Genomic DNA, 18,151 nt, shown 5'->3' with positions numbered 1-18,151 from the left:
TTGGCCAAGGGCAGTTGCAGCGGCGAATCCAACGTTACTTATCACTGTGTGCCAACGAGCGAACCTCTCCGTTCGAAGTGGTTAAGTGCCGTACCTCTGCCACAGCATGCTGGAAAAGAGCCGAAAAAATCACGTAGTGTGCTCGCTGCACTTTCGTCCATAGGATTACGAGTTCAACGTTGACTTACTGAAGTCGCATGGAGTGCCTTTCAAAGCAGGCCGCCGTCGTAGTAGTATGCAACGACGCCGGCAGCGCGAGCCCTCTGCAGCAGGTCACGTTCATCAGTGCTTAAATCGCTGAACTCGACAAAGGCAGCTGTGTCCGCATTACGGTCAGTCAACATATCCACCCTTACGGGTTACAGTTCAAAACCATAGGTGCCCCGCAGGGCATTCTGCGGATGGGTGCTCTCCCCAGGCGATACACCCCGAACACTACCCGGCACCGGGTTTCGGGAGCGCCTGTACCCACTTTTTTTTTTTTCTTGCGGTGGGTGCGAGCGGTGGGTTTCGAACTGTCCACCTACCGCAGCCGAGGCTAGCGCCCTATACACCAGGCCACGACCGCGGTCGCTGAACTCGAGCCCAGCATCGCGAGCCAATGTGTCGTTATCAGGGTCGTCCATTGGCTCCATTGGTGTCCATTGGTGTCATCAAATAAAGAACCAGCTTATCGTCGCGCGCTTTCCCTTCCGCTAGCCACCATAGTTCCACTTTCGCACTGCTGTTGGCCCCGTCTTGGCTCTGTTTCTGGCCGCGTGTTTGCGTTTTGTGCAGAAAAGCCGTAGCGCCGTCTGCGGGAGCTGTTTCACTCACCGACGGCGTAACGTCACTATGAGACCATGACGTCAATACTCCTCGATCGGAGGACGGGTGATTTGAACTGCGCTAGAGGTCACTATGAGACCATGACGTCAATACTCCTCGATCGGAGGACGGGTGATTTGAACTGCGCTAGAGGTACGCGGACGCTTCAGAACGCATTTTCTCTTAAAATAAGTCTCTTCTTCGCACGAAACAAGCGTTTCGAGGTTTCTGGGATGATATTTAAACACTCCACGTTGACTTAATATTAACCGTTAGTGTCCCTTTAAAGACCAGGTCATGGCGATCTTTAAAGCGCATCAGCCATCCATCTGACGAAACGAAGTCATCGATCCCCAACATTGCTGCAAGCGTTCGGGCTTTCATCGCAACGATGTCTCCGCTGAGAGGAAGTTTGTTGCTCCGGACCTCCCTAATCCAAACCAGCAGAGCCTTCTCCAACTCTGGGTAAGCGCCGGTACGCATTCGCTTCCGAGACGTCTTGAACTTGTCGTTCTCAAATGCATCCATTATTGTGCGCTTGTTCTTGATGTAGTTTGAGAGCGTGTTCGGCCTGATCCCGTACTTCCGCACTGTGTCTTGTTTGGCGGCACCTCCCTTCTCAACTTCCTTCAAAACCTCGACTTTCGCTGCCAGGTCGAGCGTGCGAAAAGAGCCACTGTTTGCCATGGCTATCAACTGTGCGACTATGTACAGTCAATTCCGAAGCGTAGGATCACCCGTGGAACAACCTAGCCAACGAGCTACACGCACAAAGGCCCTCGACCAACACACGCCACAGCATACGCCTCGACATACATTGCGCGCGCCACAAGCTGCAAACCTAATCTCGCACAATCTCGCCACTGCCAGTATGCAGCGCTGCGTGCACCTATGGCATCCGCGTGGCCTCCGCGATCAGCTCCGGCGACACGCGGCAGCCGCTTTGCCGCCGGAGCTGATCGCAGAGGCTACGGCAGCCGTAGCACTGAATAATCGCGCCGCTCCAAGAAGGGCGGCGTTGCGGACGGCTGCGATGGCGATGACACCAACGCGGAACACGGAGCTGTTGCAGCACTTGAAAAAATTGCACATTCTACCAAAGAATGACGGTCACCTCGAGGATCCCGGCTGAAAATTAACTTCCAATTAAACAATATTACTGGATGAGGACTTCCAAATTATCGAGAGATTCCTTCCATAGGATTACATGCAAAACTGACGGGACCAGCACTTCACTTCTAATTAACCGAAAATTCCAATTAAGCGGCTTCGAATTATCGGGAGTCGACTGTATGTATATGCAAAATATAATTGGTTATTTAAAATCAACACCAAACATTGAATGAGCATATGCACTTCTACTAGAATGGATCAAGGAATAACAAGGTTATCTCAATAACCCACGTCCCCCCTCCCATTAGAAGTGCCACACCTCCACAGAGCAGAAAATTCACATTCTCCCTGGGCCCAGCATCCTGTAAACTTTTGTGGCTGACTGTACACTGTGGTTGGCTTCCTTTGCTGCAAATGGAACAAGTCAGATTCAGTAACCTGACAACAAAACTTGTACGAGTGTAATGTAGAGTGTTCATAGCAGTTTATGTCGAGAAAATTCAGACCTTTATAAGGTGCTGACAAAGCATTTTTATGGTCTAAATCACCATTCTGTAGAACTCTCACGAGGGAAGAAAAGCGCTAGTCATGCACGCACCTCAGTGTGGTGCACCACCCTGGTGCCTCCCACGTCAACAAAGAACAGCTCCAGCTTGGCCGGCGAAGGGCGTGACCTCACCACGGCGCGTGCCCAGGGTGTAAGTACCGCGTCGCCTTCAGCACCCTCATTCTTTGCTGGCAGCCGTGCCACGCAGGCTTCGCCAGGCACTGGATTACGCAATTTTGGTGCTGCATCACCAGCCTCCTGGAGAGCTTTGGCCATGGGTTCCAGACATTCCACGAGGCAGCACCACACTTCTGACATGGACATGACGGCTGTCACCTGTAGCTCCACAGGGGAGAAGGACAACACTGGTTAACCAGCACAAAAAGGCGCAACCACCAAATTCCCCCATCTACAAACACGTTATGACTTAGTGCGTGTCTCCTCCTCAACGAAAGTAGTCACTGTGTCTCTATAATCCCTGCTTTACAATTTTTCAGCTACAACTTCTGTTATCGGGCACACTTAAACGTGTTTACTGCAGTTGCGATGCAGTAACTCATGGATTGCAGTGTATCAGTATCAAAGGTAGTCCTGTTATTTTAACTCCTTTATGGAGGGGCCCCCTTGGTGCTTGTACGTAAAGCACCAGACAAGAAAATAGTATTCAACAACGGAGGTAACATTGTTACCACATGGGTGCGTCAAGTGATTTAAACTCAATACAGTCAACCATTTTTCAGACTTCCTAGAGACTTCGAAAATGTCCGAAAAAAATGGTTGCATGTCTTTAACTGCCTTAAGGGCTCAAATTGCCACAGCCATATCCTCAATAGGTTTAAGTCCTGCCAGTACAATTATTAGGTGTCTTGGTGCTCGTACGGTGACAGGAGATTGCACTCTTGGTATGTTTCACCATATAACATTGCATATGCTTGATTGTGGCGAAGCTGACTTTCGGGAACCAGCATTATGAAACGCTTTCAACCCTTGCCATGCTTTATGCGCTTTGGTGTCATCAGCAAGGATTTAGTCGGCACTAAATCTTTTAAAATGAAGAACATGGCACTGAGGAAGCAAGAAGCTAGATAGCAAATGTCGAAGCTGTTAAGCCTAATGACGGCACAGATCGACTACAACGGCTACCAGCAGATGGGCAGGTGACAGCGCTGGTTTAAGGCTGCAGGATAGTCAAAATGGCAGTGGAGATGGTTTCAGTTAATGCCGTTATGAACCAGCAGCCACTGCAAAAGAAGAGGAAGGCAAAGAATTTCAGCGTCTGAAATTTCAGATGTCCTTATACATTGTCTCCATGGGGTAAGTGGTAGTGCCACGTAGGTGTTTGAATTTTCAGGCATGTCGAAAAAATCGGCCGCTGAATGAACAATTTTGAAGCTTTTGCATTCGTGCCAGCCTGGAAACAACACCAGCAAAGCGGGAATATTCTATCGGGTCCGCTGGCAGGTATGAAAATGCACACGTTTACGTCTCGTGGGAAGATTATGAAGATATGCAACTAATTGGTCCTTGAGAAAACATGGCTTTGCTGGCATGAAATATGGTTGTGTATTATAGTACTTGAATGCAACAAAACGCAGGCCGGAATTGTGCGATACCCGTTGGTGCGATATTCGACGACTAAGGCATCTATGAATATTTTGAGGATGGAGTTAACAAAACCCAGGCTGTTTATCTAGCTGCCACTTCCCTCTAAAACTGGCCTGAACGCAACCCCTTCGTGGTCACACTTGGTGCTCTGGAGCAGCAAGTTGCAAATGTAGCACTTTGGCACAATTAGAACAGCTGTACTATCACTGCACAATGAACTCACAATTGAATGTTTTACAGAACATCCACAATATTGACACACATCGCTTGGTACTGTCTGGGTCTTCACTGTCACTACAATGTGACAATCTTGATACGACTCAATAACAGGCATCTACGCATGTGAAAATTGTATTACAGTCGAGCCCACTTATAACAAACCTGAACATCATGCGGCATCCATTTGTTATATGCCGAAGTTCGTAGTAAATGGAGCACAGCTAAAGAAGGAAAGTTGCTAATCAAAACACAACATTTATTTCTTTGCAAAAAAAAAGCCCATGATGCTAGTCTGTTTCTGCAGTGCAGATCCGATGAGGGCGGTCTCCAGTTTATTTAAGGCAGAAGCCTGCTCTTTGCCGAGGCCCTTGGCATAGACAAGTTGCCCGAGGCCCTCTATGTAGCCCATTGCTACAGGCATGCTTATAGTTGCTGGCTCTGAAGTTTCACCGTCATCCAATTCCTCTGTATTGCTCGCGGCCTGCACTTCACAAACGATGCCCACGTCCGTGCGCAGTACCGCAATATCAGCGTCATCAGCTGAATTAAAATCATCCCAACCAATGTCATGGCCCCCCAACCTGGAGTCAATGCGCTGCCACAACTCACCGCCTGACCATCCTCTTTGGAGAAGGCTTGCATCAGTTACTGCGCTGACAGAGCTGGCCTTGTGGAAACAGTTCCGGAAGCAAGCTGCCGTTGCATTTGCCCAGGCCGCCTTCACTATCTCAACAGCAGAATACAATGAACTCGAAGCAGCAAGTTAGCGGCCGGGCGGTCAATAACGACGAGCAAGTGCTCCCCAATGCAGCACCTATATGATGCCTTCAAGGCGTGTATTATGCTGAAATCAAGCGGCTGCACTTTAGCAGTGGTATTAGGTGGTAGGAAACGTAGAGTCACTGCCATCAGAGAAGTTCGCATGTGGTGCACTGAGCAGCTGTTCAGCACAAGTGACACACACCTCTCGCATCTGCATGTAGCAGTCAAGCTCGCCCATCCACTCTGCGAATAAATCGCACGTCATCCACACATAAGTATTGTGCTTGTAGCACATGGGTACACAGACCTGAAAGCAACGCGGTTTCATTGATATTGTGATTTCAAAGGGCACGCGCTAGTCACTGCCATACATATTAGTGCACAGAAATACTGTAACACACACTTCACTGTGTTTGCAACCAGCGCATGAGCCGCCTTTCATGGCGTGCGTTTTATCTGGCAGCATATGATAAAATAATGCAGTTTCATTAGCATTATGCATGTCCTGCTCTGCATAGCTTGCAATAGTAGCTTGGTTTGTTACAAGCCAAGAGGCAACATCTTGGCCACTTGCTGAAGCTGTCTCACCGACAATCGATTTAAAACCAATCCAATGCCGTACTTTGAATCGATGTAGCCAGCCACTGCCTGGGCAGAAGCCAGGAAAATCCAGCAGGAATGCAAAGTTCATGGCTTTGCCCAGCATCATTGGTCTGCTTATCAGAATGTTGAGAGCATGTGCGTTGACGAACGACTTAAAGGGACATTAAAGGCAAAAACGAAGTAGACATGGACTGTTTAAATTCCGTTCCAGAAACTTCGGAACTTTTTTCATGCCAAGAAAAGGCTTAGTTTACGAGGAAATTGTATCTGAAGGGTCCGAATACCTTTTTTGAAATTCAACCTCGCGACCTTGTGTGATGTTGCTATCGCATTCATTGATTGTCCCTAATGACAAAACAGAGCGGCAGATTTGCTGCTGCAGCTGGTTTTTGATCAAGTGGTGTAGACCATTCGGGCATCCCTTGACATCACATGGAAATTGAATTCACTGCTACTTGCAGTTTGTGCGAGTTTTGCAAGCCATCAAAACCAGTGGAGCACCATGCAATAACAAAACTATCAAAAGGCGAAAGCCTAGCTGGTGCAGTCAAGTGAAAACGAAACCTTTCGACCGCCCGCATCGTTGGCAAAGGCAATTTCAATGAGTTCCTTTTTTCTAAAAATGAATTAAAACTAGGCAAGTAGCATTTTATTTAGTCTATAATACCATACAAAGATGGTTTTTGCATGAGTGGTTGAGTACTAATGACAAAATTTAACTGAGGAGTGCTTTTGTCACTGTGCAAGTACTTGAATGCCCTGTGGCAGTCTCTAATCATGTCCTGCATTTACCTCAATTTCTCGATTATTAAGGCTCTATTCGTGATAATATTTCCGCCTTAGAGATTCTCGCGCACTAATCTGTCACTTTAGCTTGACTTAATATTTGTCTTTGATGTCGCTTTAGCAGCGCATCCTCTACGTCCACATAGGTGGCCTTCCACAGGCGCTTTCTGTCCGTAGATTTGGTGTTCTTTTCTTTGTTCTTCAGAATCGTCAAGATGGTTGATTTCAACACGTTGTACTTCTTCAACAGCTTGCAGTTTTTAGCACCTTGAGACAGTTCTGTCAAAATTGCTTGTTTTGTTGCCATGTCCAGCAATTTTCGTTTCGTGACTGCCGCAGGCATGGCATTCCCGTTCGCCATCCTGAATAGAACTCGTACCCGACTAGAATGAAGAGCTTGTACCACACAAACCAAAAGGGAGAACAAAGCACCGCAACTGATGGAGCAGACGAGCACATGCGACAATCAAGCAAGCAAGCCGGGAGACTAATGCAGAGAGGCCTGCTTCTTGGTAACAGCCAGAAAACGATCTGGACTTCAAGCTGGCTGCCGGTGCCGTAGCGCCCCCGCCGACATTGAGGAAAGGGGAGTAGAGTTATGAGGACTTGTGGGAGGGCAATCTTGGAAGCCACATGCTGACCCTCATGGCCAACGCTGATCTACAGGGAGAGGGGAGCTCACTTGAGAGGGACCTGAAACGGGTAGTATGCCCGTGAAGAGGCTGGGGAGAACAGCTTGCGTGCTTGCGGTCGGAAGCCGTCGTCATTGTGCATCCTGGTGCCCGGTTTACATCGTCTGTTTGGTGTTGTCAATCAGCAGGGTTCAAGGACGTTCATTATACATGCGATTCTGTGCCATTGAAATAATGTGTATTTTGACGGTCGCATGGGTCTTGTTTGTTTCAAGCTAAAGTACCTCTTAAGTGGGGCAGTTACATGTGGGCTCGAGACTGTACTGCCACTTTAGCATCCCAGTAGGCATGCTTTGCTTAATGCACCTAAATATTTAAAAAATAAGCCTTACAGGACATCCCCACTAAGCGCAGCAACCCACCTTGACGTCAACATACTGCTTCGGATGAAAGACAAACTCGGCAGGTGAAATCACAGCCCTTAGGGTTTGCTTCTGGTTCTGGCTGGCCTCGGACGTGGATCCCAGCTCACGGGGAATGGTGGTCACATCCGCAGCAAGCCCCGCAGCGACCAAGGTCTCGACGAGCGATGGCCCGCCACCTGGGCGTTCGAGGTCGACCAGGTGGACGCCATCTTTCTGCGCGGCTGGTCGGCAGAGGAACACACCTTCAAAGGCCTGCTCCAGTGGCTTTTGGTCTACCAGCACTGGCCATGTCGAGTGGCCACGTGGGGGAGCCACTGAACGGATTCGACACCGAATGGCCTGTGCTGGCAGCTCTGCATACTTTGCCAGGATCTGTGCAGCATGTGCAACAGGAGCTCAGTAGAGGTCAACTGAAGGGTGTGAGCACTTGCACATATAAAAAAATTTGGCAACTTAGTACACGGTTGCACATTCATATCCGGACTGCTGATGCCGGTAATTTTCATAAGGTTAATTTTAGATTGTAAAGCTACAGCAAGCTGTTCTGGCTACACCACAGAGAAAGTGTTTTCTGCTAGTTATTTCAGAGCAGGTCAGTGTTTGTGACCTGATGTTTCATATAAGCTTGCTTCACAGTAATCTCTTTTTTCACCACTGAAGCTTTCAAATGAGAATTCAGGAACACATCGCGTTCTCTCAGATGTGATTGACAACTGTCACTGCTATCTGATGCAGAGCATTATGTTTCCCTCTAGAAGATTTGAATCTGAGAAGTACAACCAGATACAATTTCTCACTTAGGTGTTCATGTAGCCATTCATAACGAGCAAAAGTCAGGAAGAGTGACTGGCTATGTTCAACTGGGCTGGTTGCTTTTATCAAGCCACTTGCAAACTTCTTCAGCAACTCGTCACGGTTTCTTGGGCTTTCGAAAAACTTCTTTTCTATGCCACCATTGCTTCGAAGAATACAAATTGTGGCAGTTCTTAGTGAATTGAAGAGCAACTATGGTTTTAAGCCGACTGCTTTAACCCTTTGAGGGTCAATGACATAAATATACGGTGCTGCGAACGAGTCCAAAAATGGTCGATGCTGTATACTTACGGAGCCGTCTGTACGTTTAAAAAGCGCACCAATTTCCCAACTTTTTCTTTTCTGTCATGTGCTGCCACTATGTGGGAATACAGGGAATTTTTTTTGCACGCCTCCCCCTCTTGGTTTTCGTTGCATGCTTTGTTTTTGATCTACTTTGCTCCGGTGCGTCTATATACTATCGCTCGGCGCATTGGCGCACGCGCGCGGGCAGGCAGCAGTTTGGGTTTGTTCCGCGGGTGGTTTCGGCTTCTTACGCTTGCAAAACTGATGGCTATCTCGTTACTAATCGGTCAAAGGGCGATCGTCTCTTTCTCACTCGTTTAGTGCTCACAGGGGTGCGCATAGGAAATATGCAACTGTGCATGCGTTTCCGTTGCTTCGTTTCTTTTTTCCGACACTCTCGAAAACTAATTGCCGCTGTTTGGCAATAAGATAAAGATTAGCGGAAGTTTGTCACACATGCTTTTTTTTTGATGGGCACGCAACCACACAGCTTTCTTGAGTGCACGCACCTACGCAGTTCGATTACGCTACGGATGTACATATTAGATATCAGTGTGAGAGCAGGAACATTCGAATCTTGCGAAACATTCTCATGTGCACACTTTTAAGGCCTTAAACTATGCGTATAAAATGCATCAAATTTTTAATTCTTATAAGTTTATTTACCTTTTTATCATTATTCATGAATTAAGAGTACAGTAAAAACTCTCTAAACCGTAGCCGCTTAAACAGTAGTTTCGTTTTAAAAGTAGTAAAGCCAAATCCCCAACTCAGCGGCTATTGAGCATAATGTGTTTTGTATCCGCATAAACCGTACCAGCATATTGCATATGTATCGGCTAACACGTAGTGTTTCCTCTTTTCGTTGCGCAAACACGGTGGTAAGTCATCTCCACCGGGCAGCCCGGCAGAACAACAAGCCCCAGAGATCAGAACGGCCTCCAAGTGCCCTGTGCGTTTGTGCGTGAAGCCACATCAACATCAACGTCATTTCGGCGCCTTGCCAGAGAGCGTTGTGCAAGCGAGGACTCGCGTTACCGCCAAAGTTCAGATTTAAAAAAAAAAAAAAGAAAAAGACGCCGGGTGCTCAGCATAGAAGAAAAACTGGACATAGTTCGTGCTATTGAACGTGACACGAACTCGGCGCTGGCACGCGACATGGGTCTACTGTTGACTACGGTGTGTGGCATTTGGAATGCGAAGAAGTTGCTCGGCAGCGCTGCTCCGACCGCGAAGAGATGTCGGCTGCGAGGTTCGACTTTTCGCCATCATTGCCTCTGTTGTTGTCGAAATGTCGCCTAGCAACAGTGAAGAGGACAGCACGGGGGATTTAGGCCCGACAGTCGCAGAAGCTGAGAGTTGCATCAGCCTCATGAATGCAATCGTCGCAGCGAGAACAGAACCCCGCAATGAAAAAGGCGCCCTGTGACTTCTGCAACGCTACCACGCCTATGCATGGAGAATATGCAACGCCAACAAGAAATTTGCCATGCGAGTGTTTGTCGAGAAGAGGTGTCTGGCTGAAAAGCTGGCTCGCAGCTTCAGTAAGTTTGAGGCCACAGTGGCATCAAACGAAATTAACACTTGTAGCGTGAATTGAATAGATACTGCATGTCTTTTTCCCCTTTCACTGCACTCTCTCCGAGTTCCGTTTTTGACAGGTAAGAGGGCGATCTCATGCTATTCCGGTTAAGCAGTACTACAGTTTAGTACGTATTTTTTCCGAGCACCAGCCAACTTCAATTTAACGAGGTTTCACTGTACATATATACCAATGCAAAATATTTTTTTCTCACTTTACAGTCACCCTAGAAAAATTGCAGTAATTTTTTTAAAAAATAAGTCCCTAAGAAGAATTGGAATCTACAATAAAATAATATCGACCCTGGGCAATCGCATATGGCAAAAAAAATCGACCCTCAAAGGGGTTAACATTCACTTTCCTCACTGTGGCAAATCAGCATAATAACCAATGGTTATTTCAACATTAATACCTACAATGTTCTTGTGCATTTCTAGGTTATGCCACTAGGAAACAACACATCAACGTAACAGTTAGCTTCATAAATAAATTCTCCCAGAGTTAATTTCTTCCTCAGAACTATAACCAACTCACTGTTTCAAAGCCACGTCACTTTAATTTATATTGAGTTTTGAATTGATGTAACGATTTTTTGTCTCATTATAATTTGTCCCTTTTGAAAAACCTTTGTGTATCCACGCAGCTACAATCGTGGACAACAAGGCAGCATAAGCAAACAAGCAAGCACACTTGACATAAAGGGGCAGAGAGGGGAGGCTAAAAACATTCTAAATATAAGCAGGGTTCAGGAGGGAGGCACTTTTCACAGAAAGGCAAAAGAGCTCATCACAGATAAGCGAAAAGCACCAGTAAAAAATGTAACCATGGCGAGCACTTACCGTTTATCACATTGATAATGACTTGAATGCAGTCGTGCAGTAAGTGATGAAAAATTATGTCTGCTGTGAAGCCGTCACCAAGCAACACATGCAGGTGTGTCTCCCACAAGAAAATGAGCACAATGCCAGAAGCCAGAGTTGATGTGCTCCCCAGCTGGCAATGTAAATGAGGTGCTGGCTAGAGTGATGCTTAAATGCACGTATACAGTCGAACACACTTATAACGATACTGATTTTAATAATATATTGGATATTACTATGAGCAGCTGATGCACTGCCAACTTTTGTATGTGTTGTACGGCGAAATAAACTTCTTACTACAATGCTCCCATGCCACATTATCAGTTATAATAATTAAGTGGCTAATGGGTGTGTGCTATGAAAGACGAAGGAATGGAAAATCTTTGAAGGAGAAACAAAATATGTGAGCTGCTGCATCCACCTGCTTGCTGCATGTTACCCCTTCACTGCAACCCCAACACACTGCCTGCCTCCCATGCCTCTAGCCTGCCTTCCTTCCACCCCTCCAACACCGGCACAATCATGGAGGAAGGAAAAGTTAGGAGAGAGTGTCGCTCCACACGACTGAAGCAAAACATACTGGCCCAACTTGTGATCGTTGCGTCAAGAGTGCAAAGCAGGTTTTAGTACTCCCACTGAGGGCAGAGCTACGACAGTGCAGCCGAACAAGTGAGCCTCACGGAGAGTTCGCTTGCCAAGGCTGCTTGCATGCCACAATGCTCTCTTCTAATTCATTTACTTCCTCCATGGGTGCAGTCGACTCGTGTATCGGAGAGGTGCAAGGGGAACAGGAGAGGCGCACGAGAGGCTGGCGATGCGACAAAGGCAAGCCATGTGGGGTGCACGGCACAAAGGCGTATCTTACTTCCTCAATACTGATGCGCACCTTTTTTAAATGAAAATAGGCCCCAAAATCGCATGTGCGTTATAATCAAGTACAAACCGAAACCCACCCCATAACTTCCCATCACCTTTACAAGGCAGTGGCAGTACACTTTTTGCTGGCAACCATGGTAGCACATTTCCCCATTGTTTTCTACAGCTGCAGTGATCATATTCTATAGGCTGGAGTGCTGCCTTTGTTACAGTGAACTGTACCTGTGTGATTTACTCGCATATTCACTCCGCAGACTATCGTACCCGATAAATGGATTCAGCGGCCATGAAGGCGTGTCGTTTCCACTGTGACAATGGCTTTAAGTGTAAAGTAATCCTGTGCACAGAGGTGAGTGGGAACCAAGCTGCGACACGCGATTTCCGTGTACTGGAGACTTAAGTTTGCAAATGGCAAAAACTGAAGTCCATTTTCGACAGGAAAGCTTCAAGTAAAGACCACCACGGTCCGCGAACAGGAGGGTTCCCAAACCTTGAAGATGATATGGCTGACTTCGTCCTGAAGCTCTGAGTGGACCACATGCCCGTGACCACTGAGGCACTCCAGGCAAAGACCCTTGAACTTTTCAGTAGTCGAGGCCTTTCGAGAAGCCAATTTTAAAGCAAGCTGTAACTGGATTAGCAGCTTTATGATGCAAAAAAGATTTTCTTTGTGAAGGCGGACTGGCACTTGCCAAAAGCTGCCACAGGAATTCGAATAAAAGCTGTTTTCTTTTCAGCGGTATGTTTTATGGTTGCGATATTGCAAAGCATATCAACTAGGCCAGATCGGCAATGCCGGCCAGACTCCGGTGTACTTTGTGTGCCTGCCAACACAACAGAGGAGTCAATGGGGGCCAAACAAGTTTACATGCTTTCATCCTGCAATGAAAAGAGCAGGTCTCGCCACGCAGGTCTTGCCACACAGACCTTGTGGTAAAAACGGACAGCTTGAGTTTCCAGTTGCAGCCATTAGACGTGTGTAACAAGCCTGTCAAGGCCTGCATTTGGGCACATTATAGTGGGTGGATGATGAATGGATGCCACATGTTCACAGCCAGCAACAGGCTAAAGCGTGCCTCTATCGAGTAAGTGGCAAAGTGCGTGGCAGAAACTTGCGATGGGATCCCATTGGGTATGTTCGGCGCTGAAGACTAGATGCGATGGTCCAAAAGTGAAAGGGGGCCATCTGAGAGTGATAGCAAATGAAGTACAGGCCTAATATAAAGAGGTTGTTCACTGGTGAAAAGACAAAATTATTCAAATTTCTTTTTCTTTTGGTCACAGAAGTCGTGGGCGTTAGAATTGGGGTTTGAAACCTTCTTTCTTTTTGCAGAAATCGGGTGCGTGTTAGAATCAGGGGCGCATTAAGGCTAGTAAATACGATATGTGCAAAAGGTGTGCGGTAGCTCGCATTTTTGCTCTTGTTTTGAATTTCGCGTGCCTTTTCTTTTCGGCGTAGGCACCTAGTAGCCAGATTTGATTGTTACAGCTAATAATTCAGCATGGGAACCTTGTAGTAAGCGGTTTATTTTATCATCGTACACACTGAGAAGTTCACAGTGGGGTGGCTGCTCATTGTTGCACCCGAGCGTCGTTAAAACCGGTAATGCTACAAGTAGTTTCGACAATAGTACTTCTTTGTGTCTAAGTAAACTGCATGTTTGTCCTTGCTGCTTTTTTTCATGCAACTCAGTTATAACAATTACCGGTTACAGATCCCACAACCTTCGCTAAGCAGCACTACTGCGTCCCTTGAGAAGCGCCCCCAATGTTAAAAAGTGCCTTATTGTGGTCGCACAGCTGCGCCACTGTGTGTTGCCTCTACAGCAGTGCGCGTGCTCTTCTCTTGTTGCTCACAGTGCTTGCGCTGCGTTTTCTCCTCTTTTGTTTGTAGGCATGTGGCGCTAAACATGCTCTCAGTGCTCATGGCGGTCGCACTGTGCCTGCTCTCTCTCTCTTGTTGCTTGTGGCACTTGCTCTGCGTTTTCTGGTCTTTCAATGTACAATAGGCACTCTCCAAGTGCTTTATGATAAACAATGCACATCACATCATTTTCCATCACGCGGCTGCTTCTCAGGGTCACAGAATATGGGAAGAACTGCCGGAAAACGCCCATGATATTTGCACTTTAAGCTGCTGCCAAAATGTGCTATTGCATCTACTCCATTTCCACACTGCCCCTTAACCACGACTATGCTTGTCCCCCCATTAGCTGGTCCTGCAGGATGCATCTTTTCGATGGGGCCCAGTACTGAGTGAACATGCCCGTGTGTATGAAGATTACTAAACTTTTCTGCTGTGTATGTAAGCGGCAACTCGAGCAGAAAAATGCGCTATTTGATTGTGTACAGTGCAGCGCTTGTCTCACCTGTGAATTTCTCAGAACAAAGCAATTTCACAGCTGGGCCATAGCGCTTAATGTTTTCGAGGCTGTTGTGTCCCTGAGCGACATAAAAATACTGTGTACCAAGGTTATGGGATGACGAAGCCACACTTACCAAAGTGTAAGCATAAACAATGATAGCACGCACTCCAACACAAATCGGTGCGCTTGCTATAACGGGAAAACAGGCGTCCAGCGACAGAGGAATCTGTCCGCTAGGGGATCAATTAGTGCTGGTGTCGGAGGCAGAAACTTCAACTTGTCTCATCTATAACAATGGCATTTTCTTGGCACTTGAATATTGTTATAAGTGCATTCGACTGTAGCAGAAAGAGATAATGCCACTCATGGAGGTCAATAAAATATAGCAGGAAAAATTAAGGAACAATTCTGGAAATAGATCGATAAAACTGTACAAGACCCACCCAAAGTCCCTCTATAAAACAAATTTCAAATATGTGGCCACTTTTGGTTATTGTCATTCAGTGGCTAGAAAGAAACTAGCATGTATCAAAGCGGCTGGGCTATGCCTGAAATTTCAAATGTCAAGTCTAGTGTTGAAACTAGCTTTGGGCCTAGAGTATGCTATTTTGCTTTCAACAGCAGATGGACTCCTCCATGAATGAAGAGTTTGCAGAACCTAACCATAAGCTTGAACTAATCTCAACATGACAATGAATGACAATGATGAGTGCAAAAGGAACAAAACCTGCGTGACAGAAAAAGCATAGGTGATTGCAAACAATGAAAAGCTTCAGCATACAGCAACCGTACTGCCGCTAACCATGAAGCAGAAAAAGTATAGTCGCGGGCGAGTTCTTCAAACCTGCTTGATCATTCAGACTTCACCGCACCACTGTTGACAACACAACAAAACCAATGTAGCACAGTGATTGAAACTTCGGACTCTGTACAGTGCTGTGTTCGATTTCTCAGACAGATCCGTGTGCGCATGAAGTCAAAAACACGGCAATTGCAAACCACACTGACACTATTCAAGTGTAGCACATGCCACCTGTGTCCGCATTATTTTATATTTTTGTGTTTAATTTGTGGGCACCATCTGATCATGGCTGCGGGCACTAAGTGTCGTCAGCCACGCCATCCAAAATTTGTTCTGTCAATTTGCATTTACTTCTAGTTTCTTCATGTAATGGTCGCATGTCCAACGCATTCTTAAAAATAAATAAAGAATTTAGGGTGCGATAGTTGTATGCCAAAGCTTTGCTGAAATAAATTTCACTCAAATTGGCTCAGTGGTTGCGTAAACAGAGTGCTAGCATTCTTGCATGCACTTAAAACAGGTAGGAAAGAACTGAAGCCAGCTCCTTAAAAATAAAAAAAATTCACACACCAATAGCGATAGCAAGAGCAAAAGTAATGTGCAGGTGTGAGCGTGCATGCACAACCATGAAGATGAGGATGAAAGCAGGCAGGTGCGCTTACCTTCTTTGCAAGGCGATCCTGCGTGGAAGTAGCAAGGCAATAAATTTAGCAATATTAAACTAACTCCTACCAGTGAGGTACGTCTCACATCTTTCCAAGGCATCCTCCCTTGTGGCTGGGAGCTTACCTGACGCACAGAGCCTTCGGGGATTTCTTCGCAGTTTCCGTAGTCGACGTACTGAACGCCCAGCAATCCGCCCTTCGCGTGCACCACGCGGGCACGGTACCACTTCCCGTCTTCACGGTACTGGGCTACGCATGCCTGGCCTGGGCGAATGTCACTGCTGACCACGTCGCCAAGACTGGCATAGTACGCCTGCCACAAAGCAGAGACGATGCAGACGGCACAACATATGTACAAGATAATAGCACAGCCACAGGCTAATATGAAAAAAAGCAATACATTAAACAGACATTAAAGGGCCCCTCACCAGGTCTGGCCATTTTGAGCTGACAAGCGCAGTGCATACATTGTGCACTCACAATCATGTCTGCTAAGAATTACATCACTATGCGCCACAGAAAGAGCTGAAATTTCAAACTATATGCCGTTTACCCTTCTCCTTGCAGGCACCCCACTCTAACACGGGGCGGGGGGGTATGACGTGCATCAGCAAGTGCACCTACGTACATGTATACAACAAAACCTTGTTATAACGAAGTTGTACTTGCAGCAAAAGGCTTCGTTCAATTGCGAATTTTGTCCCGTCTTTTAATCGCACTACCGTACACCCCTTGAAGATGAAATCTAGTGTCGCAAAAGGGGTAAGTGCAAAGCCATGCCATAACGCTTCGGAAGCGTTACGTCAATATAACATATAATGAAGCATACTCGTAGGAGGCCACAAGCGTCCCAGCTAGCACTGCAGCAAATGTGCTTAAAAGTTCTTGAAGACGTTCAGCTGACAGCCGTTAATGACAGCCAAAGCAGCCTTTCGAAAGAGCTCGCAAGTGCCTGTCATCTGCGAGAAAAGTCTTGCGTTCGCAGCAAGTAGGCGTCGTAGCAGACGACACTTGTAGCATTCCTCTCAAGGGCGCAACACTCTCACAATACAAAATATTTATTTCCATAAATACTTGAGTATTTTTATATAAGTACATGCATGGTTGTTATTGCTACTGTAAAAATAAATACCGTATTTACTTGCATAATGATCGCACTCACGTAATGATCGCACCCCTGAATTTTGTCGTCAAAACTCGATTTTTTTAATTTCCCCGTGTAATGATCGCACCCCGAACTTGCCGCAGCGATATGTCGTGTGCCGAGTCTAGCTAATAATGATCGCGCTTACCATCTGTCGAATGCTACGCGAACGACTCTCCAAGACAAACCAAGCGGTCTACACGCACCAAACATTCTTAAGTAGATGCCTCATTTCATTACTTTCATCACTTTCCACACTTCCATGACAAAAAGAGGTACAACCAAACTTGCCTTTCTTATGTGTCGGCTTTATAATGGTTGTGGTCAACAACAACAAAAAAAGGCGCCTTTCGATTCTTCTCATCTGCACTCATGGGCATAAAACAAATCGCGAGCGGCAATGATAGTAGCCACGTTTACACTGATACATCAAAAGTGTACCTTATTCATACGCCAACGTTTGTAACACAGCTAAGATATTCACCCACCCTTAGCGCAGACGTGCGGTATTAGAATAATAGTGAAGACAGATGCCGCAGTTTACGCAGCATGCCCGCCATGTGTTTCTATGTCACTGGCAGCTAAGCGCGCCCATCTGTTTCTGCCCCCTCAAAGTGGACATGGCTACGTTATTGCCGCAAACTTGCAGATATTAACGATATTATTCATTACTGATATGGAAGAAACTGTTTCGATGCACGTAATGTACTCGCGAGAAGAAAAAAAAATCGCGTTCGGCGCATTCAGCTTGCTCCGCCGGCCGCCATTTTTGTTTTGGTGTCCCGCACCCGCATCCCGTAGCAAACGCGGGACGAAAAAAAATTTTTTTTTCGCAGGAAATTTAACCCCGGTAATGATCGCACCCCTGAATTTGCGTCAGTTTTTTCTGACCGAAAAGTGCGATCATTATGCGAGTAAATATGGTAATTATTCTCTGGCGTTAAATCGGGAACAGAAACGCACGAGAATGCATACCCTGGTGTGCCCTGGTAATAAACCATAGTAAGCTGTGCTTCAATCTCAAAGTCATACAAAGTTTATATAACATGTTGTACATTATATAAAATACTGCATAAATAAAATTAGATTTTACGTGATAATATCTGATTATAGCTTCGTTTACTGCGCCACAAGCAAACGCCGCTAGTCTAAAGATCGAAGTCAATCCGAAGCCTGTGCTTCCCATCATTCCCACGTAGGTTGAGGCAACGCTCAGGAGAGCCCCCTTAGACACTAGAGCCACATTCCCTCTAAGGTAT

The 18,151-nt window shown here is 46.4% G+C and overlaps 1 protein-coding gene across 2 annotated transcripts in view; it reads right to left on the bottom strand.

Moving 5' to 3' along the window:
* The window catches only part of LOC142557633 (uncharacterized), a 72,210-nt gene that overhangs the window by 13,206 nt on the left and 40,853 nt on the right, over window positions 1-18,151 (bottom strand). The window contains exons 6-9 of one of the 2 annotated variants that reach the window (XM_075669603.1): window positions 15,873-16,061; window positions 15,746-15,763; window positions 7,497-7,871; window positions 2,519-2,803 (exon numbers count right to left, since the gene is read on the bottom strand). In XM_075669603.1, the coding sequence (XP_075525718.1) occupies window positions 2,519-2,803; window positions 7,497-7,871; window positions 15,746-15,763; window positions 15,873-16,061 (867 nt within the window). The remainder of the gene's footprint in view (window positions 1-2,518; window positions 2,804-7,496; window positions 7,872-15,745; window positions 15,764-15,872; window positions 16,062-18,151) is intronic. The other variant, XM_075669604.1, reaches the window with a different exon arrangement.

This window comes from Dermacentor variabilis, chromosome 9 (assembly GCF_050947875.1).
Source record: "Dermacentor variabilis isolate Ectoservices chromosome 9, ASM5094787v1, whole genome shotgun sequence".
NCBI classification, from domain to species: domain Eukaryota; kingdom Metazoa; phylum Arthropoda; class Arachnida; order Ixodida; family Ixodidae; genus Dermacentor; species Dermacentor variabilis.
Note: the sequence above shows the minus strand (reverse complement) of the source record. Positions and strands in the feature narration are given on the sequence as shown.